Source organism: Armigeres subalbatus, unplaced genomic scaffold (assembly GCF_024139115.2).
Source record: "Armigeres subalbatus isolate Guangzhou_Male unplaced genomic scaffold, GZ_Asu_2 Contig154, whole genome shotgun sequence".
Taxonomy (NCBI): domain Eukaryota; kingdom Metazoa; phylum Arthropoda; class Insecta; order Diptera; family Culicidae; genus Armigeres; species Armigeres subalbatus.
This window is the reverse complement of record NW_026942329.1, coordinates 1-24,265: the sequence shown is the minus strand read 5'-3', so window position 1 is coordinate 24,265 and position 24,265 is coordinate 1. Positions and strand designations below refer to the sequence as shown.

At 44.0% G+C, this 24,265-nt stretch overlaps 1 protein-coding gene across 1 annotated transcript; it reads right to left on the bottom strand.

The window, feature by feature from the left end:
• Positions 1 to 474: 474 nt before the first annotated feature.
• On the bottom strand, positions 475 to 23,669 carry LOC134202939 (protein GPR107-like). Its single transcript, XM_062677943.1, has 9 exons — positions 23,414 to 23,669; positions 23,233 to 23,343; positions 23,015 to 23,160; positions 22,781 to 22,926; positions 22,628 to 22,716; positions 22,178 to 22,566; positions 21,731 to 22,121; positions 1,423 to 1,583; positions 475 to 1,345 (listed from the first exon to the last, which is right to left on the bottom strand). The coding sequence occupies exons 1-9, from the start codon at positions 23,504 to 23,506 to the stop codon at positions 1,204 to 1,206; spliced, it is 1,668 nt and encodes a 555-aa protein (XP_062533927.1). The 5' UTR covers positions 23,507 to 23,669; the 3' UTR covers positions 475 to 1,203.
• Between the last annotated feature and the right edge of the window lie 596 nt (positions 23,670 to 24,265).

The window sequence follows — 24,265 nt, the reverse complement described above, 5'->3', positions numbered from 1 at the left end:
GCAGTGAAAAAGAGCACGTGTGAGGCAGTGAAAAATGAGTAGTCAAGACGATCCCCGATACAGGGATAGAGAGAGTGGGCAAGAGTGCGCGGGGTAAGAGTACGTTTTCGATTTTTGAAGTTATAAAAAGATAAAAGCAACACAGCATCAGTTTGACAGGTATTCTGGTCACTGTTATCATGTGTAATTGTAAACACTGAAGCAATACGCAACTGAACGGCGGCTCTATCATTTCCTGCGCGCGGAACATCCGGCGAACCAGAAATGAAACAGAACAAAATTGGTCGTTAATCAGCAGCCGTACTTGTCTGGTTTGGGTTGCACGCGGTGCACGAGCTCGGACGAGATTTCCTGCAATCTTGTGCTTCTCCGTCCAACATGCGATGGTAATCGTTTCGTTGGTAGGACTGATGAGCTGCCATGGCGTGTTCTTCAAACTGGTCGAGCATATAGATGGGAATAGAGGTTTTGTTATTTAGTGAAACGTTGGTACATTATTATTATCATTATTACTTAATTCATTTATACACATAATGCATCATAATCAGCTATCATTCAATCACGTGGTCCAAAAATATCTTTTTTTTTGACACGGAGAGTTTGCATTCCGCTGAACTATCTATCTAAGGGACGAGAGTGAATGTCTCATATTGTTTTGTATGTAATTCATTTAGGGTATTATCGATGCGTACTATACTGCTGCAAGATTCTAAAATTCAATCAATTCTACTATTAGCTGCATCAATATGAGTGGGAAATTTATCAAAATATTATCTGTTATCATTCTTGTTGCTTGATTTTTGGTCACATCCTAAAACTACAGGGCAGAAGTTTATATCCTCGTCGACGATACGACAAAAGAATTTAAAAACAATATCTACGCACTGCACAGTACTTCAGACTATTTATGTATAAAAAACAAAATCACAGAATAAGCCCCCTTAAAATACAAATTTATTCTTCACAGTCTGCCTTCTCCGAGTCGAAAACGAGAAACGATCGCACCGAACTGCCATCAACAAATTAGCTTTGAATCGGACGACTGTTGTGAGCAGAAATCCTATTACAACTGTTCACTCTCGCGTCGCCCAAGGGCAGTTAGAGTAAGTTAGATATCGATGACTAACCATAAGTAAAGATACAACATAGGTACTCTATCAATAATTACAGCGGATTAATAGGCTTTTGGAATAAAAAAAAAACTTAATCATACTCGTGCGACGATTCTCGTTTACTGATTAAATTTTCCCGCTCCTCTTCGTTACCTTCGTGTACTGTGGTACCCAGCGGTTGCGAACGATTGGTCACCTTGCTGATTCCTTCGGTCAGGCCCGTTTGTGTGAGGCTGCAACGGGAAATAAAGAAAGTCGATCATTGCTATGTTTTCAAATTTCTCTTAGTGGTAATAGGAAAAATAATTACATTTCCACTTCGTCGTCATCATCGTCGTCGTCGGCGTGCATCGAGAAATAGGGATTTTGCGACACCGGGCGGAACTTGTACCCAGTTAGAACGAAGAACACGTACGTGGCCATTTCTTTGAACATCTCGTCCAACCAGGCGTACTGGAATGCAACGGTAATCTGAAACAGAGTACATAATGGTGTTAAAAGGGGCTGGTTATGCGATGAGTTGGAAGTTTCAAATTAGTTATTCTCCTACCATCCTCAAAAAGATGAAGTCTAGAAAAAGTACCTACAAATACTAGTACAAGCCACTGCAGGCACCTTTACTGTTGAGGCCGAAATACATATCTGTGAAGTTACAATCAAGTAGTGGAACTAAATGAAATAGTAATAAATATAGGACATGACGGGGACAGATTGAAGAGGGACGCTTTATACCACTGCAACCAATCTAGCAAGCGCAAAGTTTCAAGACGATGTTTCTCCGGCGGACTCCGTGGGAAGCAAGAGATTCCTGTCAGGTGTTATCGAAACGTTTTTTTCTTTCATGAATGAATATGTGCTGCTTGGGGCACCGTGGGCCTCTACCCCTGGAAATAAGTCCCTACGGCCGCTTCCCGGGCATCCTTGGGACACCAACCCGGGTCATAAGTCCCAACAGATACAGCATCCTAGGGCACTCCAACCCGAGTCATAAGTCCTGCCACTGCCAGTATGTCACCAAATCAAATCCAGCTCCTTTTGTCAGTCCTGTCTACGGATCTAGAGAACGCCCAGGCTCGACCACCCAAGACACTCCCATCTACAACAATATCCTTCCGGATACCTCTACGGACACGAGACCTGGACGATGATCGTGGAGGTTCAACGCGCACTGAGAGGTTTCGAAAGGAAAGTGCTGATGGTACGCAACACACCGGCACACCGCGAAAATCGGAAGACTGCGTTGGCCGGGCACGTAGCCAGAATGTCGGACAGTAATCCGGTGAAAATAGTTCTCGACAACGATCCGACGGAAACAAGAAGGCGAGGTGCGCAGCGGGTAAGGTGGATCTATCAAGTGGAGCACGATATGCGGACACTCCGCAGACTGAGTGGCGACGTGCAGCCATGGACCGAGCTGAATGGAGAAGTCTTTTGTGTACTGCACAGGCCTTATTATTATTTATTCAGACTAAGGCCGAAGTGGCCTGTGCGGTATATAAGAGTCTTCTTCATTCGGCTCGGTCCATGGCTACACGTCGCCAACCACGCAGTCTACGGAGGGTCCGCAAGTCATCTTCCACCTGATCGATCCACCTTGCCCGCTGCGCACCTCGCCTTCTTGTGCCCGTCGGATCGTTGTCGAGAACCATTTTCACCGAGTTATTGTCAGACATTCTGGCGTCGTCCGATTTTCGCGGTGTGAACGATGGATGGTTCTCCCAACAGCTGATGCAACTCGTGGTTCATTCGCCTCCTCCACGTACCGTCCGCCATCTGTACCCCACCATAGATGGTACGCAGCACTTTCCTTTCGAAAACTCCGAGTGCGCGTTGGTCCTCCACGAGCATCGTCCAGGTCTCGTGTCCGTAGAGGGCTACCGGTCTAATGAGCGTTTTGTAGATTGTCAGTTTGGTACGGAGGCGAACTCTATTCGATCGGAGCATCTTGCGGAGTCCAAAGTATGTACGATTTTCAGCCACTATGTGTCTCCGAATTTCTCTGCTGGTATCATTTTCGGCAGTCACCAGTGAGCCCAAGTACACAAATTCTTCTACCACCTCGATTTCGTCACCACCGATGCCAACTCGCGGTGGGTGGCTCACATTGTCTTCTCTGGAACCTCTTCCTATCATGTACTTCGTCTTCGACGTGTTGATGACTAGTCCGATCCGCTTGGCTTCCCTCTTCAGTCTGATGTAGGCTTCCTCCATCTTCTCAAAGTTACGTGCCATAATATCTATGTCGTCGGCGAAGCCAAATAGCTGGACGGACTTATTGAAAATTGTACCACTAGTGTTAATCCCTGCTCTTCGTATTACCCCTTCCAAAGCGATGTTGAATAGCAGACATGAAAGACCATCACATTGCCGTAACCCTCTGCGGGTTTCGAAGGGACTCGAGAATGCCCCTGAAACTCGAACTACGCACATCACCCGATCCATCGTCGCTTTGATCAACCGTGTCAGTTTATCAGGAAATCCGTTTTCGTGCATTTGCTGCCATAGCTGGTCCCGATCGATTGTATCATATGCGGCTTTGAAGTCGATGAATAGATGATGTGTGGACACGTTGTATTCGCGGCATTTCTGCTGTACTTGGCGAATGGCGAACACCTGGTCCGTGGTGGAGCGTTCGCCCATAAAACCCGCCTGGTACTGCCCCACGAACTCCCTTGCAGTTGGTGCTAGTCGACGGCATAAAATTTGGGAGAGTACCTTGTAGGTGGCGTTCAGCAATGTGATTGCGCGGTAGTTGCTACAATCCAGCTTATCGCCCTTTGTGTAGATGGGCCACACGACACCTTCCATCCACTCCTGCGGCAAAACTTCCTCCTCCCAAATCTTGGTAATGACCCAGTGCAGCGCTCTAGCCAGTGCCTTACCACCGTGTTTAAATAGCTCTCCTGGTAGTTGGTCAACCCCAGGAGCTTTGTTGTTCTTCAGCCGGCCAATCTCCTCCTGGATTTTTTATAGATCCGGAGCCGGTAGAATTATGCCCTGCGCGCGTTCCCCCAGGTCCATCAGCATACCGCCATCTTCGTCTGCCACATCGCCATTCAGGTGCTCTTCGTAGTGCTGCCGCCACCTTTGGATCACCTCACGCTCGTTCGTAAGAAGGTTCCCGTTTATGTCCTTACACATATCAGGCTGTGGCACGTGGCCCTTACGTGAACGGTTCAACTTCTCGTAGAACTTTCGTGTGTTCTCTATCATGACAGCTTGCAAAAAAAGTCTCTCGCGGTATGCTATATATCGTATATGTATACAGAGATGATAAGTGGGAGACTAAGTCTTGTTCTTTCTCTTTAGGATTCAATCCCTGCTCTCCACAGAGGCTTCGCGTCCGCATGTGCAACATATTGCAATTTTATCCCCAAAATTTAAACTCTAGATAGATTTCTTGTCTTTTTAATCCAAGCATGTATTTGAATTATGTTTATTTGAAAGATGTTTCATGCAAATTTGACTATTAGATACATAAACGGAAAATATGCATGAATTTTTTTATAGGCGGCACGTGATGTGAGGCAACCAAATGCTGCGATGGGGACGCGTTATATTTTTCTCTACGATACCGAACCGACAAAAGATATTTTAGTTACTAGATAAAGATTGTCGCTTCGGTTCCCTTTGTTCTGCTGTCCGAAACATGTGTGGTACATACCTGTCAAATCGTATGGATTTTCCTTCTTTGACATTTAGCTCCCCTATCCTCGCCAGCAAAAGATGTTCCGGACAGCGACGACAGCGACAATCTTTATCTAGTAACTAAAATATCTTTTGAACCGACTTTTGTATCAACAGTCAACACGGAACTTTCAGCCGAGAACGGTTTGTCATGCATCATACACGGCAATATTTTGTATGTGTTGATCAGCTGCTCTAACCGCAATCGGCGATGTATAGATAGTCAAAGCGTTCCTCGCAGGCAGTGCACGGTTTGGTGTCTATCGAGAACCGCTTCAAACAGCGCATGCGCGATTCGATGAAGAGAGCGCGATTGGAACAAAATCGAAAAAGAAGAGTAAAGGTTCCCCCAAACACACGCGATGCGACAGTCGCGACGCGATTCAATCGCTTGGCGACAGCGATTCTGTAGTCGTTAAGGCTCCCCCAGACCTAAGCGATTTCATCGCCGCGACGGCGACAACTAGTCGCCACGATTCTATCGTTTGGTCGCTGCAGGCAACGTTCTATTTACGCTTCCATACCAACGGCGACAGAATCGCTGTCGCCAAGCGATAGAATCGCGTCGGGACTGTCGCATCGCGTGTGTTTGGGGGAACCTTGGAAGCGTAAATAGAATATTGCTTGCAGCGACCCAATGATAGATCCGCGGCGACTAGTGGTCGCCGTGGCAACGATGAAATCACTTAGGTCTGGGGGAGCCTTAAAGCGCGAGCATTTCTGCTTCCCCAAAGCGTTCATTGACGAAAGTTTCGCTTTGTATAAGCAACGCGAAGTAAAAGCGCTTTTGATATTTGATATTAAATGGGATGGCCCGTTTACACATCCACTAATCCTGACGACAATGTACTGTCCGATAATACTAACGCGACATTAGCTCAATTTAAACAGAAATTGTCATCTGCGAATAAGCGCAATAAAGCCTGTTTACAAATACGCCTATTATAATTAGACATTGAAGTATCCGACAATATTAACATATTGTAAACAGATATTTCTCGGGTACTTTTTCAAAACGGTGTTTGTCGCAAATTGTAAACAAACCCGTTTTCAACAGCATATGGCATCAAATTCATCTAAAAATGTGTATATCTTCAAAGCTACATGAAAATGTGTTATTAAAAATGTAAATCAATTTTTTTGCAAAACGGTGTAACATCATTGTTGAAAATATTGCACATACACCGCTTAGCAGAAAATGTACTTTAAAAAGTTTTTTCGAACAACTAAATAGTTTAAAACGTGCGTCTGCTTGTACTTTTTCATCACTGATTTCAAAATCAAGCATGTTGCTTGAATATTCTGATTTTCGTTAAGAAAAACATTTTACGTTGTTTTTCTGCAGCAAATGTTGTTACGTCGTGTTGTAAGTGTTGCAATTTTGTTGTCGCATGTGCGTGAAATGTTTCAACTTGACGCAACATTTCGACGTATCAACAATGCAGCGTAACATTTCGACGAAAGTAGCATGACCTCGGTCATAAATTCCCGAGATTTCATCTTCTGATGAAAATCTATATTGTCGCAGAATTAGCGAATATGAAACGGGTCAAAATTTTTAAGGTGATTATAGAAATAATCCAGTGGTGAATTTCAAATTCACCACATGTTTCTCTACTCCTATTTCCAAAAGCCCAAATCTCACTTAATAATATTCGTACAATGCTGAAATTAAAGTCGATGGTTCAACAGAATTAAGAAAATGATCTACAATTTGTTTCATCCCTTTGGATGTTATGGTTTTCTCAATCTGTGCTCTTGGAAAATTACTAAAAAAAAGCACGTGGCTTTCAGGATGGCCGATTTGTGGCTTCGTTGTATAATCACCTTAAAGAAATTTATTTTTAAAGGTTTTTTTTTGAGAAATCCAATATATTTAGTTAGGGAGGTCAAATGTCAATGTAAGTCAAATGCCAATGGTCCACACAAATTTATGAAATTTTTTATGAGCAAGTTTCCATGCTTATGGACGGAAAACTTCTCGACATCTGTCCAGTCCAGAATATTGATCAAATATAAAAATTGTAAAAAGAATAATTATTAATTGAGAAGAGTAAGGGCTATGAACTTTATTGTTCTCTTTATTGTACAGACTTTATTTTTTTTGATATGACATGCTAATTACAAATTATTATTAGAGCCTTTGCATGATTGATATATTCCAATTTCCTTTTCTGTATTTAAAACTTCCTTTCATTTTACGAATAACTCAAATTAGAATTGAAAGTACCAGCTCAAAAATTTCCGAATAGATATATTGCTTATTTGTCACATTGGAAACGATTCTGATGGTGATAATTTGAAATTTTACTTAAATCACTTTGAAGCTTAGTTAAGTTTGAGTTAATTCTGAAAATAAGAAGTAGCTAAGAACCAGTTAGATGCAACAAAATAAGCAAACATATTGAGAAACGCGCTGGAAAATTATTTGTTTATCATTTCAGGTCCCTTTCAAGTGTTCTTCTCGAAATATTAAAATAGTGCACAGGTTGAAGAATTGATCACGCGACCCGACCAGGAATGCATAACAAAATTATAACTCAATTCTATCATTTGCTGTTATTTAAAACAACTTGTGTTATAATTAGATAATTCAATAAGAATGTGTCTTCGGCCAGTTTTATTTCATATCAAAATTATAACAACATTAGTTAGGAATATTTTAATTGCCTACATTTTTTGTAGACATTGGAAACAAAAATCGGAGGTAATCACCATCAGTATAACTTGAACCCGCTCGATATTAATACATAGCTGGAACAAAGTTAATTGCCTACATTATGGATGGAAATCCGGCGTGGTAGCGCACCAAATTTCTATCCGTGATGTAGGCAATTACCTTGAAAGTAGATTTTTGTACAGAAAAATCATATCAACGTTTGTTATAATGCTGTTATGAATGTATAAGCCTTTGTTTTAATTATGTTACGGCTAGAGATGTTTTTGATATAATTTTTGTTATTTTAACAACTAACCAGCAAAATTTATAACACACTTTGTTACAATATTTTTCTGAAATAAATAACTCCCCTTGTTAAAATGTTGTTATGCATGCGACGCCTCTAGCTCTCCAGGAAGTCAACCGCATCTCACTTGTCTTCATGGATCGCTCCCTTGAAGGAAGCAGGATTTGCAAGGTAGGTACAAATATCCGGCATTCCGTGGCGATAGGGATCCTCCGGGAGATCCCCTTTGACGTCCTTCAGTTTCGTGAAGACCTCCCAGTCGTTGGAGTCCGTCTCCGAGGCAGCATTCCTATTAGCATTGTGAATGTCTACCTCCCCTGTGGAACGCTTCCCGCCATCAAACAAAAGGTGAGTGACATCATCAGTGAGACCCTGTGAGACCCAGTCTCCTTTCTTCTTCTGGGAGATATGACTGCCCACCACCCGACCTGGGGAGGTACAAGGTCGCACCCTCGTGGTTTTGTCCTACTCGAAGCTTTCGAGGAGGCAGATCTAAACGATGGTTAATCTACCTTTTTTATGGTCATTCAGGCACCACCATCGAAGTGACCACCATCAGCTCACCCCTTCTTTCCATGTTAAATTGGGAGGTTGCTTCCGACTACCCCGCTTACGCTTACCGATTTTTCCAAGTTCGTTCTCGACGCCGCTGGACTGCTCAAGCAGCCAGTGGACTGGGGTTTCACTGCTAACATCCTAGCTTTTGTGCATAACTTCCTCACCCGCCGATCCTTCCGGGCCTTTATCGGCAATTCCACTTCCAGAACCTTCCCAGAGGAGACTGGAGTCCCACAGCGGGAATGTTCTGGCAGTAACCCTGTTTCTGGTTACCATGAATGGGGTTTTCAATGGCCTCCCCAAGAACATCTAGATCTTCGTCTCCGCGGACGACATCCTGCTTGTGGTAGTCGGAGACACTCCGGCGCGAACACGTATCCGAACCCAAGCAGCGGTTAGTACAGTTGTACAAGTGTGCAATGGACGCGGGCATGTATGCAATGGACAGCAGGCAGCAGGGACTATGTCCAAGGGCCTGACGATCCCTCCCCAGGCCATCTGCGAGTTGTGGGGCTTGCCTAGGATGTGGTGGGGTTTGACAGTGGGCCCTGTTAAACCTCTATAAAAAGCTGCATGTATCCGCAAGTAGGCCCCACCAAAGCGACCGTGTGCCGCTCAAAGCGCACAAGCCCAAGTCCTGGTGTTAGGTGGGACGCTAAACAGCCCTGACACGACGGCCCTCCGACGAGACAGGAGGTTTGCGCAGGCCCAATAAGCCGCCTAGAAAACCAATCGTTACGAACAATATAAGAGATAATGCGACTCGATATAATCGGCAAAGACCTGAGCGACGAATACAGGATCACGATTGGAAGCTTGGAACATGGAATTGCAAGTCGCTAGGTTTCGCAGGTTGCGACAGGATGATCTACGATGAATTACATCCCCGCAACTTCGACGTCGTGGCGCTGCAGGAGATTTGCTGGACAGGACAGAAAGTGTGGAAAAGCGGGCATCGAACGGCTACCTTCTACCAAAGCTGTGGCACCACCAACGAGCTGGGAACCGGCTTCATAGTGCTGGGTAAGATGCGCCAACGCGTGATTGGGTGGCAGCCAATCAACGCAAGGATGTGCAAGCTGAGGATTAAAGGCCGTTTCTTCAACTATAGCATCATCAACGTGCACTGCCCACACGAAGGGAGACCCGACGACGAGAAAGAAGCGTTCTACGCACAGCTGGAGCAGACATACGATGGATGCCCACTGCGGGACGTTAAAATCGTCATCGGTGACATGAACGCACAGGTAGGAAGGGAGGAAATGTATAGACCGGTCATCGGACCGGATAGTCTACACACCGTATCGAATGACAACGGCCAACGATGCATAAACTTCGCAGCCTCCCGCGGAATGGTAGTCCGAAGCACCTTCTTTCCCCGCAAAAATATCCACAAGGCCACATGGAGATCACCTAACCAAGAAACGGAAAACCAAATCGACCACGTTCTAATCGACGGTAAATTCTTCTCCGACATCACGAACGTCCGCACTTACCGCAGTGCGAATATTGAATCCGACCACTACCTCGTTGCAGTATGCCTGCGCTCAAAACTCTCGACGGTGTACAACACGCGTCGAAGTCGGACGCCGCGGCTTAACATTGGGCGGCTACAAGATGGTGAACTAGCCCAAGAATACGCGCAGCAGCTGGAAGTGGCACTTCCAACGGAAGAGCAGCTAGGCGCAGCGTCTCTTGAAGATGGCTGGAGATATTCGATCCGCCATTGGTAGCACACCAACCGCTGCACTTGGCACGGTGCCCCCGGATCAGAGAAACGACTGGTATGACGGCGAATGTGAGCAGTTAGTGGAAGAGAAGAATGCAGCATGGGCGAGATTGCTGCAACACCGCACGAGGGCGAACGAGGCACGATATAAACAGGCGCGGAACAGACAAAACTCGATTTTCCGGAGGAAAAGCGCCAGCAGGAAGATCGAGACCGTGAAGAAACGGAGCAACTGTACCGCGCTAATAACACACGAAAGTTCTATGAGAAGTTAAACCGTTCACGTAAGGGCCACGTGCCACAGCCTGATATGTGTAAGGACATAAACGGGAACCTTCTTACGAACGAGCGTGAGGTGATCCAAAGGTGGCGGCAGCACTACGAAGAACACCTGAATGGCGATGTGGCAGACGAAGATGGCGGTATGGTGATGGACCTGGGAGAACGCGCGCAGGACATAATTTTACCGGCTCCGGATCTCATGGAAATCCAGGAGGAGATTGGCCGGCTGAAGAACAACAAAGCCCCTGGGGTTGACCAACTACCAGGAGAGCTATTTAAACACGGTGGTGAGGCACTGGCTAGAGCGCTGCACTGGGTCATTACCAAGATTTGGGAGGAGGAAGTTTTGCCGCAAGAGTGGATGGAAGGTGTCGTGTGTCCCACAAAAAGGGCGATAAGCTGGATTTTAGAAACTACCGCGCAATCACATTGCTGAACGCCGCCTACAAGGTACTCTCCCAAATTTTATGCCGTCGACTAGCACCAACTGCAAGGGAGTTCGTGGGGCAGTACCAGGCGGGTTTTATGGGCGAACGCTCCACCACGGACCAGGTGTTCGCCATTCGCCAAAGTACTGCAGAAATGCCGCGAATACAACGTGCCCACACATCATCTATTCATCGACTTCAAAGCCGCATATGATACAGTCGATCGGGACCAGCTATGGCAGCTAATGCACGAACACGGTTTTCCGGATAAACGGACACGGTTGATCAAAGCGACGATGGATCGGGTGATGTGCGTAGTTCGAGTTTCAGGGGCATTCTCGAGTCCCTTCGAAACCCGCAGAGGGTTACGGCAAGGTGATGGTCTTTCGTGTTTGCTATTCAACATCGCTTTGGAAGGGGTAATACGAAGAGCAGGGATTAACACGAGTGGTACAATTTTCAATAAGTCCGTCCAGCTATTTGGTTTCGCCGACGACATAGATATTATGGCACGTAACTTTGAGAAGATGGAGGAAGCCTACATCAGACTGAAGAGGGAAGCTAAGCGGATCGGACTAGTCATCAACACGTCGAAGACGAAGTACATGATAGGAAGACAATGTGAGCCACCCACCGCGAGTTTGCATCGGTGGTGACGAAATCGAGGTGGTAGAAGAATTTGTGTACTTGGGCTCACTGGTGACTGCCGAAAATGACACCAGCAGAGAAATTCGGAGACGCATAGTGGCTGGAAATCGTACGTACTTTGGACTCCGCAAGACGCTCCGATCGAATAGAGTTCGCCGCCGTACCAAACTGACAATCTACAAAACGCTAATTAGACCGGTAGTCCTCTACGGACACGAGACCTGGACGATGCTCGTGGAGGACCAACGCGCACTTGGAGTTTTCGAAAGGAAAGTGCTGCGTACCATCTATGGTGGGGTGCAGATGGCGGACGGTACGTGGAGGAGGCGAATGAACCACGAATTGCATCAGCTGTTGGGAGAACCATCCATCGTTCACACCGCGAAAATCGGACGACTGCGATGGGCCGGGCACGTAGCCAGAATGTCGGACAGTAACCCGGTGAAAATGGTTCTCGACAACGATCCGACGGGCACAAGAAGGCGAGGTGCGCAGCGGGCAAGGTGGATCGATCAGGTGGAAGATGACTTGCGGACCCTCCGTAGACTGCGTGGTTGGCGACGTGTAGCCATGGACCGAGCCGAATGGAGAAGACTCTTATATACCGCACAGGCCACTGCGGCCTTAGTCTGATTAAATAAATAAATAAATGTATGCAATGGAAAGCATCGTCTCTCCGGCCTAGTCTCAAGATTAGTGGGCAGTCGAACCCAAACCGGAAACTTGTCAAGGTCATCGGAGTCTACATCCACCGAGGATTGAGCGTCGTCCCTCATTTCCAAGCGGTCAAAGTCGGCTGCAAATCAAGGATCAACATTGATAGAACTTTATCAAGACCGCATAGGACGAACAACAGGGCCACTCGTATCGGCTAAGCTCTGTTTGACAGCAGACTGCTGTACAGACTGGAACTGACTTGCGTAACACGTTGTGAGCTTCTCAACATACTCTTTTCAATCTTCAACCAATACCTCCGCATAGCTTCCGGACTTCTTTCTTCCACACTCGCTTAGGCTGCCTGCGCCGAAGCAGATGTCCTCCCATGCAAGCGGTTATTTGCATAAAAGCCGCCGCATACGCTTCCGCCACCTCCGGAAACCACCCTCTCCTTGTTCAAGGGGATCGGATCTTGCACAGGATGACTGACGTCAGCCTCCCCCCAGTGGCTAGGGTCCACTGGCACGGAGCGAGGAGCTGGCACTCCTCTACAGTTAACATAAACCACTCCATTGCGAGGCGCTTTAAAAGAGGGGACTTCACTATAGCTCTTCGAAGGTCGGTCGCCGAATTGCTAAACACCGAGTTTCGGGAGCACGAGTATCGATACACTGACGATTCCCTTTCAAGAGGAGTGGTCGGCTTAGGCGTTACTGGGAGCAACCTAACGGTCTCGGGCTGCCTCCCTGCACAATGCAGCGTCTTCTCGGCGGAAGTCTGGTCCTAGTTCTGACTGATTCTGTCAGTGGCATCGCCGCGCTACAAAGTGACCATCACTGCGGACATTCTGGATTGAGTCGTTCACCAAGGCCGGCGTTTCACAACATCAGTTCTCTCGGCTGAAATTAAAGCCTGGATCAAAAAGATCGCCAGCCAACATTGGAAAAACTAATGGGCTGCTTCCAGAACCACGCAATTACGGAAGGTCAAGGGATCCACGGCACCCTGGAACGACATGCTCAGTCTCAAGGACCAGAAAGTTATCTCCCGCCTCCGTACCGGCCACTCCCGATTCTCACATAATTTCGGCGGAAGGCCCTTTCATACCGTTTGTGACATCTGCGGAGTACAAAACTTAGTGGAACATGTGATCTGCCGATGTCCAAAGTTTCACATTCCTTGCTGAAGCCACGGAAAACCGACAAACATACAAGATGCATTAGCTGACGATACCGCTAGCCTACACAGATAGAAAAAGTTGTTGAAATTTACACGAAAGTAATGCACATAGAGGGAATGCCAAAAAGAGCGTAAATTTAAACCACATTATCACCTGAATGTATGCGATTTGTATTGCATTATGTCACTTTTTATACGAATAAGTGTCATAATGCTATGGTAATTGCATACATTTAGGGAGAACTTATAGGAAAAGATCCATGTACGCCCAGAATAGTGTAATTTTCGAATACTTTTCTTTATTTTTTTCTGTGTATCTGTCCTAATCTGCTTACTCAAAGATTGATGACTGTACCACCAGATCTAGATGCAGCTTGGACTTTCCGGGCACCCCAACCCGGGTGTAAGTCCCACCCATGGATGCGTGCGAGCCTCCCTGGTCTCCCCAGGGCTGTAAGTCCCCACGCTCCCACAGTCCCCATAGCTGCGTTTCCTACCCAACTTCGCTAACATCGTCTCCTCATCCTCCGACCAAGTCCTGTGTAGCAGGAATACGAAAGCGTTTAAAAAGAAATTTTTGACGGATTGATAATTGATAATTGATAATTGATAATGGTAGCATAAATAGGCGGGGCTTATTTCATTTTCATTTTCATTTTGCAGCGTTTGGTGGGGCAATGAGAGCGCAAGTCAATCCAAAGCCGATAATAGAGAGGGTAATGGCAGAAGAGTCCGTGCAGACCACTTGAACGCCATGGGGTAGGATTAAGGATGGGGTGAAGTGAGGTTCGGATTTGGAATCGACTCAACACTAATGCAAAATGTAATTGAATGCAAACTAGTCAATGATCAAAGGCAAAAATGATAATTTCAAGATTTCTAGTACAACGTTTTTCTAGTTATAAAAAAGCAATGTTTAAAATGCAATGTCTTCTTTTCTGCCTTAGAAGCATCTGATGTGGTTTGAAGGCCACTTAGTCATATAGTACAATTATAAGTTATTTAATGTGTTAGCTTTTTGTGACCACATTGAAAATATAAAAAAATATTGCGAATTAGTGTTCTATTTTTTAACTTTTATTTATGTAGAATGAAAATTAATTGACTTTGTTTGCTCTGACTGTAGGTTATGCGTTCGTCAAATCACTTTGTTTACCTAAGTCATTGTTTCGTCAATGTTTTTAAGCTGTGTCGACACTACAAACTCAATGTAAGTTGTATCATGTAAAAGTGGAAACTGCTAAAGAACTTAGTTTGTTCCATTATATTTTTTGTCAAGGTTGCCTATAGCTTTAAACTGTTCTAACAAGTAGCTTTATCGTTGATTAATTACGGTGATTATCTATTAAGTTCTTATCAAGGTTAGGTATAGGATTCACTTTTCGGTGGCAAGCTAAAGCTTCATCACGCCTTTTGCCTATCTATTTGTAAAAAATATCGAGAATGAAGCCGTTATAAGATTGTTCATATACCATCATTATAGTGTGTGGTATTTTCTATTATTGCTCTTCGAAGTGAGGCATAACAAAATAAAACTGGCACCACGTTTCTAGTTTTGAAAAAACTTCTACTCAGTGAATCCAGCAGTCGATTCCCTACGAATATCTTGAATACTTTGTTTTTCAATAAATGCCTAGCTAGCTAAATGTAAGCGTGGCTACGACTCAGCGTCACAGGGAACGCATCAGAAAAGTATTGCCGAAAAGAAGAGAACTCACATCATTATCACTGATGAAAAGGCCTCTGCCTGACTGCACTACCATTCAAGGCTCCAAGACACGATGTCCGTTGGATCACATGCAAATGTCGTAAATTAGTGCGTCAATGCCAGATATGTAACGTGCCAACATGTGATACCACCACGACAGGATATGCCTTTGGTTGCCATCTCAGTGCTAATGGCGTAAGCCGACCCACCGCGGCAAGGTAACATATCCGAGGGGAAGGAATAGGCGGGGCTTATTGCAAATGAAAGTGACCTAGGGCTGGACGTGAGTTACCAGGCAGTCTCAAATGGGTAACTGGAGATGCAGTAGAGCTAACACCTTCTAACTCCTCTGCCCATGATTTCATAGTTGACGTAACAACCAACACCATCGATGTTGGGAAAACGCATTTTTATAAATTTTACCCGATTCATCATATCAATCAACAAAATACATGAAATAATCTGGCCAAAACGACAACATTAGTAGTTATTTTAAGGCCGCGGGGAATTAATTATTATTCCTTTGATTGAAGTGGTCAAAATATGCATACGACAGTTTATGCGATCAAACAAACGTTTTGTGATTTGTTTTGTGGTTTGTTCCCATAACATGGCGTAAAAACCAGGCTACTATGTGTGGTTATATAGCGCCAAAGAATAATTATAGTTAGTTCCAACGATTTATTGATTGAAGAAGGGGAATCTTTTGAAAAGTTCGAGTTTCCGGGAAAGGTTTTTCGGATAGCTCTTTCCGTGAAAATTAAAATTATGTGGTAAAGATAAAATTATGTGTAGAAGAGTTTGTGTTGCAAATCAGTACCGTACGGGTTTTTTACACTATTAAAGCATTAGAATGGTTCTGTAACAAGTGTACAAGCAGTTACCCTTTTTCATGTATTGGCCAAAGCCCTCGTTCCAACCAAATTTAAAGCAAAAATGGTTCCAATCTCTATTTTAAAAAATCCGAGTAGATGAGGATTAGAAGTAAATCAATCGTGATTAGATTGCAAAATGAGATATGGTCCTGATTTATATGTAGGATATAAAAGCACAAAATATCAGACGACAACATTCAAATTTGCTATGAAATATCATTAGGTTATTAGTTAATTGTATTTGGTATTTGGAAGAAGTGATTAATATCTCGAGCTATTAGTTTGTTTTTTTTTTATCCAAAACACATCTTGATATTTAAATAACTCTTCTTCGGTGCATTTTTTTGTTGAAACTTTGCCTGTTTTTCTTTTTGAATCCTACATCAAAGTCCATATCATGTTTTATAATTCAGTTCTGTCCGGGTAAGGTAATGAAAATATGAATAAGAATTGCATTGCAATTGTAAAAGCTAAAATAACAGCCGTGAAATATATTAGGATCCTTCCCGGTAAATGTGCTCGAAATAAACATACCAATATTATCAAGCTGAGGTCCAAATAGAAAGCCATTTAACATGCACTAATTCTTATGTGTTAAGTCCTCAGTGGCAGACCTCTCCTGCCACGCAAAAAATGAAGCTAGATTTTGGTTCTGATATGCACTTTTAGAAAATACCCATAAATTACTACACTTTAGAGGAGGAATGGGGATTTAGATGAGTGTGATTTTCCATACACAATTTTGATATGCTTCTAAAAAAAAGTGTGACACAAATGGCTAATAAGGATTTTCATTCTTCTTTTATATTATACTTCCTTTTGAATGATCGCGATTGTCTTAAATCAAAACTTTTGGCGACAATATTTAGCAAACAAACATTATTGTATTGATTCAAAAGAATGTAAACGTTTATCTCCAGAGCTACACCTCGATAGATGAAATCTTTTTTTGTCGGATTATACCGTGGATTTCACAAGAAATGCTTGATTTAGCAGGAAGTTGCATATTAATTTTTGATTACAAAATCAGTTACGCCCAAATCAAAAAGTAGTCCTGAAATACGACAAAGTAAAACGAAAACCTCTGTTGTGCTTAATTAGTGGATTGTGAATGTCGAAAAAATATGAGACAGGTTTTTGCTCCATATTGCAGCAGGTAATGGAGGTACGTCAACTTATGCGATCAAATGACCATTTTTTCAAAAACAATTATCGCCATAACTCGAATGTTTCAGAACAAAACATGAATATTTTTTCATGGAGCATATATATAATCGTACGAAGAATCCATATCCGCAAAAAAGTGTGTTTTGGTCATTTTGGCTTATACGTCAATTATGTGATCATGGGCAGTCCTGGGCTAAAGCTGACTTTATTCCAGACAGCTTACTTCCATAATACCTCTGCCAGACAGTGGGGGTTAGATTGAAAATACGCAAACACAAAAAAAACTTAAAACTTTCGTATAACGGCGCTGTCATACACGGAACAACCGGTCGGAGCGATAGCCCAGGCGCTTTTGGTTGACCGTAAATTTTAGGGGAAAACTGCTTTGTATGTTTTAAGTTTTGATGCCAAATTATGATCGGTGCAGATCTTGGAGCCGCTTCACAATGGAATTTTGATTCTGGAACTTGCTTGTAAGATCCTTCTTTACTCAATTAGAATCAACCAAGCATGTTCAATGTCCATACGAGTTCCCTAAGCCATTGCGTATTATATGCAGATCAAATTAGTTTAATGCGGATGTTCTAGGTTCTCCAATTTTTGTGAAGTTCAGATCATTGGATCTAGCAGGTCAATTTCATCTGCTTTTAAACCGAAATCAATATTGATTTATCTTGCACAAATGTACCATGCGTCTCCATATGCTTTTATGCTTATATGCTGCTGAACAGTTTTCAAAATCCCTACCTATCGGTTCCCCCTGCAGGCCCATTTTTGGCTGAAAAACCCTGTGGAACGCCGCATGGTATTTTGTGAGACTCCGACTTGCAGCCATTGACAGACACGGCAAAAGTTCTATCCTGGAGGAAAGATTTCACTGGCTACACTATGTGAAGAGGTCAATTTGCTTTGTGTAGTTTGAAAACTATCGCTTCTTGCCAAACAGAATCGTACGCCTTTTTCCAGTAAAATCATGCCAGTTGAGTGTTGAACCTTTGTTTTGCTGATGATTTGTTGAGTGACCAATCAAGAATCCGAATTGTTCCTTGGGGATCACAGGGTTGAATTCTAGATGACGTTCCAAGCGGTTGAAGATTAGTCGCTCAAGAATCTTCCTCAAACCGCTCAAAAGACGAGGTAGTATGTAGGAAGAGTGACGTCTTTTTTGGACTTTGGGATAGCTAGGGACACGGCAGGCATTTTCGTCTGTTCGTCATAGTCTCGAAAACCAATAAAAGAGACGCTTTTTTGTAAAACTCATGCGTACCAAATCGTAAGCTCAGGAGAAACGTTCTGCTATAGTGGAGTTCTAGCAAATGTACGTTGCTTTCTTTGGTTTTAGCCTCTACGACGATGGACGGAAATACCTGCCGTGTCCCTATTGCTTTTCCGTGTTTCCATTTGTCGGGGAAATTCATTAGTTTGTTGCACGCATTAAAATGTTTTGTTAGGAAGACCAGACCTTTACGAGGTAGCCTCTCCAGCATGACGTTCCGAACTCCATCCTTTCCTGGCGTTCTGCTCGTCAGGTTCTTGTCCGCCCTATCGTGTCCTTTGCTTCTCTACGCTTATTTGTTTATTTTATGGTGTACATCAATTAAAACATCAACATCAATGATTTAAAACTAGTATGGTCACTAGAATAATAACTAATTAACAAAACAGTAAAATCACAACGAAAAATAAAATTGTCATGGGACTTAAATACACTTATCTAGCATATGCGCTACGACGAAAAACATTTACAAAACTACGGCGAAGCGCATCTCTTGTCAAGTGGTAGTCAAATACTGATGCCACCCTATTAAAAACTCTCTGTAGCCCGTTCAGTGCGTTGCCCCAACCATAGTTGGTACGGCGAAGGGGAAGTCTCATCGTTATGCTATTCCGCAATGGCCGATGTTGCACGCTAACGTTAATTTGTTTCAGAATGTCTGGACAATCGATCCTTTCTTGTATAATATCAGCGACGGTTAGTGCTCTGCTTAAGTCCCTACGGATAAGCAACGGAAGAAGGTCGATCAGCTGGCAGCGGTCCCCGAAACTAGGGAGGCGAAATGGATCTCTCCATGGTAGTTTGCGCAATGCAAAACGAACAAAGCGGCGTTGTTTTGATTCGATGCGCTCCGATCCGTTGTTGTAGTAAGGACACCAGACCGCCGAGCAATATTCCAACGTCGACCGGACGAGAGAGCAGTAGAGTGCCTTCAAGCAAAGTACGTCGGTGAAATTTCGTCGCCACCCTGAACACAAAGCCAAACGTTCTGGCCGCTTTATCGACGACAAAGGATATGTCCTGGGTAAATTTAAGTTGCGAATCCAGAAGAACTTCCAAATCTTTCACGCAATGCACTCGGTTGATGGTGGTGTCGAGAAGAGAGTAACTAAACCGGATCGGCTCCTTCTTTCGTGAAAAAGTAATTACCGAACATTTCGCCGGATTGACCACAAGTCGGTTCAGAGTACACCAGTTGGAAAACACAGTGATCTGGTTTTGGAGGGATTGGCAAAGTATAGCCGTGGTCCATCGATTACATGGTGAACATCGTTGAAGTAAAGCAGGAAAATTAATGGCCCCAAGTGGCTGCCCTGCGGTATACCAGACGAAGCGGGAAAACTATCGCCTAAAGCAACCACAAGCTGGCGTCCTGTCAGATATGATCGAAACCAATCGAGAAGATTTCCACCGACTCCAAGTCTGTCAAGCTTGGCGATTGCAATTGTATGGTTCAGCTTATCGAATGCTGCAGAAAGATCCGTGTAAATCACGTTCGTTCGAGTGCGTGCAATCATGCTATCCGTGACATACGACGTTAAGCACAACAATTTAGTGGTTGTTGAACGGCCAGCTGTAAAACCATGTTGGTCAGCGCAAAGATATTGTTTGCAGTGGGCATTCATCGGGTCCATGACAACCAGTTTGGAAAGCTTCGCTATTGCACTGAGCGATGTGATACCCCGGTAATTGTTAAAGAAGCTGAGATCTCAGTCGTCGCTGTATCCCTCTCTGGTAGCGTAGGAAATGATAACGACTGATCCGCTTAGACTCGTTGTTGAGTATGACATAGTGGAATTTGAGTGGCATCGTACGGTACGGATGATGTGAGAGTATGTCTATGTCCACTGGATCGAGAATGTGTTCCCAATCCATATTTGATAGCACTTCAGTAATAGCGCGATGGTCCGCCTTATGGAAATCGTACGACAGCACGTCTGGGGGGTTGAAGAAATCACGCATAACATTATCTTCGACGGCAATCACTAGAGGGCGGTGATGAGCAACATCCTTAGCTAAGGGTGCAGGAACCAAACAGATGGAAGGTGCCGTGGTACGACCACTCTCGAAGCAGAGGTCCAGAGAGCGATTATTCTCGTTAACCTCGCCATTGATTTGAGATAGCGTTGCGATACTGTAGTTATCCAGAAGTTTAACGGCACCTGCGTGGAACGTGGAGCTTTCAAGATCCGGACGGAAGAAGCAGCTGAGAATAGGAGTCCATGTAATGCTCGTAATGTTGAAGTCGCCCAAAATCACAACCTCATCACAAGGCGCGGCCATATCCGAAGCACGAGATACAGATCGACAGTGTGTGTCAATGAGATCCAAGTCGCAGGTCCGATCCGGAGGGATGTACACAGCACAGAGGAATAGTTGCCTGTCGCCAAGCTGAAGAACAACCCATACTTGCTCGCTTCGTCAATCTTACGCCAGGTTGTATCTGTAGTCCACTCTTTTGTTTGATTGCGTAGCTCTCCCAGGATGTTCTCGCTTGATTCGAAAAAGACATTCTTGACACCGTCCACTGCTCTTCTACACTGTTACCTTCTATACTGTGCTGCACAATTTTCAAGTTCTTCGACAAACCATCCCTTCACAGATAGTAATCGGATCTCACCCTTTAGAAAGTGATGGTCAAACGCAATGTCAGCGCTACGTTTATTTCGAGCATCAAGAAGGTTCCGTCTCCATTTCTGGCAGATGCAGATGTGATCGAAATGATTTTCAGTATGTTCATCCCCAGAGATACGCGTGACTTGGTCCATTTAGTTATTGCCACAGAATTTGGCAAAAAGCTTACCGTATTTGCTGATTTATCCAAGAGCGTGACGTCCCACAACACGCGCATAGTCCTTGTTGTTGCAGCCAATGTCTCCCAACTTGCCCTGCTACTCAGCAGCATCTTTCGGTGCTAAAGATTGGATTATCGTGAGGTCCTGGCGGTAGTTTATGTTCTCCAAAATATGGCCAACGGACTTTACTTAGTCCCATGTTTTCGAGCTTCATGCGCCGCCCCTTGCTAGCGAGTTGTGCCAGCTTGCCTTGCTGAGCTAACGTTGAAACATTCATGTTCCAAGAATTCGTGTCCTTTGATTCATGCCAATAGTCGTCGCAAATAATTTAATTCTTGATCTTTCTTTGTTGGTTTCTCGAACAGTTTCTTAGACTCCCTAAACAGTAGGATATTGACCTAAATCCCCTATCCACCGAAATGGGATGCCATCTTGGATATAACTTCAGGGGATTTGTATTTCTTACTCAGCCGGCTTATTTAGGGCATCAACGAATGAATGCGAAAAGAGTTTGATTTTCCTTGCTATTATTTTGAATAACGTAAAATAAATTAAAACTCAAAGGCGCCTACGTAATCTGAATGATAATCAGTATGAATGGCCCATTCAGTTTATGAATCGAGCATAGTTGGAAAAATCCAAATCATTCCCCCAAAAACTCACCTTCAGCAAATACACGATAATCCTCGTAAAGTAGATGTAGCAAACGATCATGATGTAGAACTGGCGGAACAGTTTCAGTTTGCGCAAATTAATTGCAGCTTTCCCGTCCGTTCCGGCCGCTTCCTGCAAGTGCCGGATGGACCACACCACTGGGAACAGAATCGCTCCGCAACACAGCAGATCAACCAGTATGAAAATGTCCCGCCACGTGCTGTGCTCCTTGTCGCCCTCCTCGCTCTCGGCGATTATGATTTCCGCCACATTGGCCAGCACCTGCAGCGGAATCACTATCATAAACAGCTTTTTGTCCTTGTCGGCCAGGATGTGCTTGATGAAGGTCCATCCGGTACCAATCAGGACGATCGTAATGAACAGGACCGCTCCTTTCAGTCTGAAATACGCAAAGCGATATCATTACAGCTCAAATGGTATCGAGATGTGGCTTACAAATGAGTAATATAATACAAAATTGCCCACGCTTCGACGTGTTCGCCCTTGGTCTGAATGAAATGAAAATTGATCCCATGGAATAGCAACGAGAGCGACTTCAGGAAAACCAAAACCGCCATGAGGTAGTGGATCTTGAAAACGGGATGCTTGCTCTTCTTCAGGATGAACACCCAAAACAGACCGGACAGGAAAAACAACAACGACATCATGAAGTAAAGCGCCGGGAGTGGCATCTCTCCCGCCGAGAGGTAATTTTGGCCGTTCTTTTCCTCGATATCGACGTCGAATTGAAGCGGGTATAACGTACTTATTTCGTAGTTTGGACAGCTGTGGAAATACAGATTGTAGAGCCCCTCGTCGGCTTTGTTCGAGACTTCCATTGCAAACTGAAATAGTACGATTATAGTTTAATAATATCCCGATTTTGGCATAATTAGCACTACTTACTGTAAAGCTGCAAACTTTGAATGGGAGATTATTCTTCGTACAGGTCAATGTCAAATTGTAGTTGCGACATACGGAAACCAGATCAGTAGCTAAAATAGGGTTTGAAAATAAAAGTTAGTTCTAAACAAACACAAACTGAATTCTATGAATTACCTTCCCGTTTCCGACGTTGCATGTACATTGACTTGGAATCGCTCACCGTTGCAAACGATTGTCGTTTCCCACGCATCGGCGGAATATGGCTAGCGTCCTTATAGATGTGCGTATTTTGCCACTCGCTTGAACAATTCAGATGAACTCTGATGGAATATCGAATGAGTAAAAAAATGGTTTATAACATTGAAACTGATTTCTGGATCTTTTCTAGAATTAAATGAAAGTACTTACACTTCTCGCTGTAAATCCATTATGAAGAATAGAATAGGACCACTTCGTAGGGAACTTATCGGTTCACGAAGAATACAATTGTCCTGATGGGTATCCAAGTACGGGTTCATCGCATCCGAAAGTGTTTTATCCAACGAAAGTCCATACTAAAATAAACACAATTTCATTGCTTTCGCTTTCGTGCTCCCCCTTAATAAAAGAAAACAATCAGCACTTACAACATTGCTATCGGTATGGGGAACGACCATAAAATTGGAAAACTTTACATCCAGAATTCCTCCGGGGTAGAACCCGAACGTACTTAACGGGATGTATCGTCGTAAATCATCCTGAAGTTATAAAACATAATCCTTTTGTCATTGCACATTCAGAGCACAAAATTCCCTACATCAAACTCACCCGAACTTCCAGATGATGTCGTCGGCCGTCGGAGCAAACTGTAAACAGCAGCAGTAGCACCGTCCACAAGGCAACGGATGCTAAGGATTTCATTCTTACCAGCGGCGGGTCACTCCGGGGACGGCTACTGCATTGAAAGTCCACACCAAAGCAAGGAAAACTACCGAAAAATGGAAACTATTGATTCGATTTTTCACTGCTGGATTTTCACTTTTCTTTTTGCTGTCGTAGTCGATCTGTCATCTGGCACACACATTCAAGGAAAAACTTCTTCGTTGTCAACTGACAGTATCAAATTTTTCTTTTTGATGCGATTGCTTCCTCTGCTGGTCAATTTTAGGAACTATAGGCAAATTTATTTGAAACTCAGCGATCGCTTCGACATCTGGTAGTCAGATTGAAAACTATGAAAAACGTGATGCACGGTTAAACCACAGACAAACAGACGTAACACTAGAGAAAATACCATCGACCATGACTTCAACGATCAATTCGAATTTGGTTGATTACGAAATTCACAACTAGAGGCGTTAGTGTCGTAATCCTTCGGGTTTGACATTTCACTCCAGCGCCTTCTGGTGACGATGTCATACGAAACATCGTTTCGTGTAACATGCTCGCAAGATGGTGGTAGAGGAGTTGAGCGATGGATTTTTCAGAAAAATGTTCAAGCTGTTACGTCTGTTTGTCTGTGGTTAAACCACAGACAAACAGACGTAACAGAATTGCTTTTTGCATCGCCCACCAGTTTAACGGTCGATTTGAAATAAATTATAACGTACGACATTGTCACGCGCGGCGCTAGTGTTGTTGTTTTGATTCTAAATGTTTTGATCCGAAATTTTTTGTTTC

Excerpts from the sequence above, each read along its gene's own strand:
- LOC134202939 (XM_062677943.1), bottom strand. The coding sequence starts at position 23,506 with ATGAAATCCTTAGCATCCGTTGCCTTGTGGACGGTGCTACTGCTGCTG. Across the intron at positions 23,161-23,232 it reads CCCATACCGATAGCAATGTT|TATGGACTTTCGTTGGATAA; the intron begins GTAAGTGCTGAT and ends TGTTTATTTTAG. Across the intron at positions 1,584-21,730 it reads TTATCGTGTATTTGCTGAAG|ATTACCGTTGCATTCCAGTA; the intron begins GTGAGTTTTTGG and ends ACTCTGTTTCAG.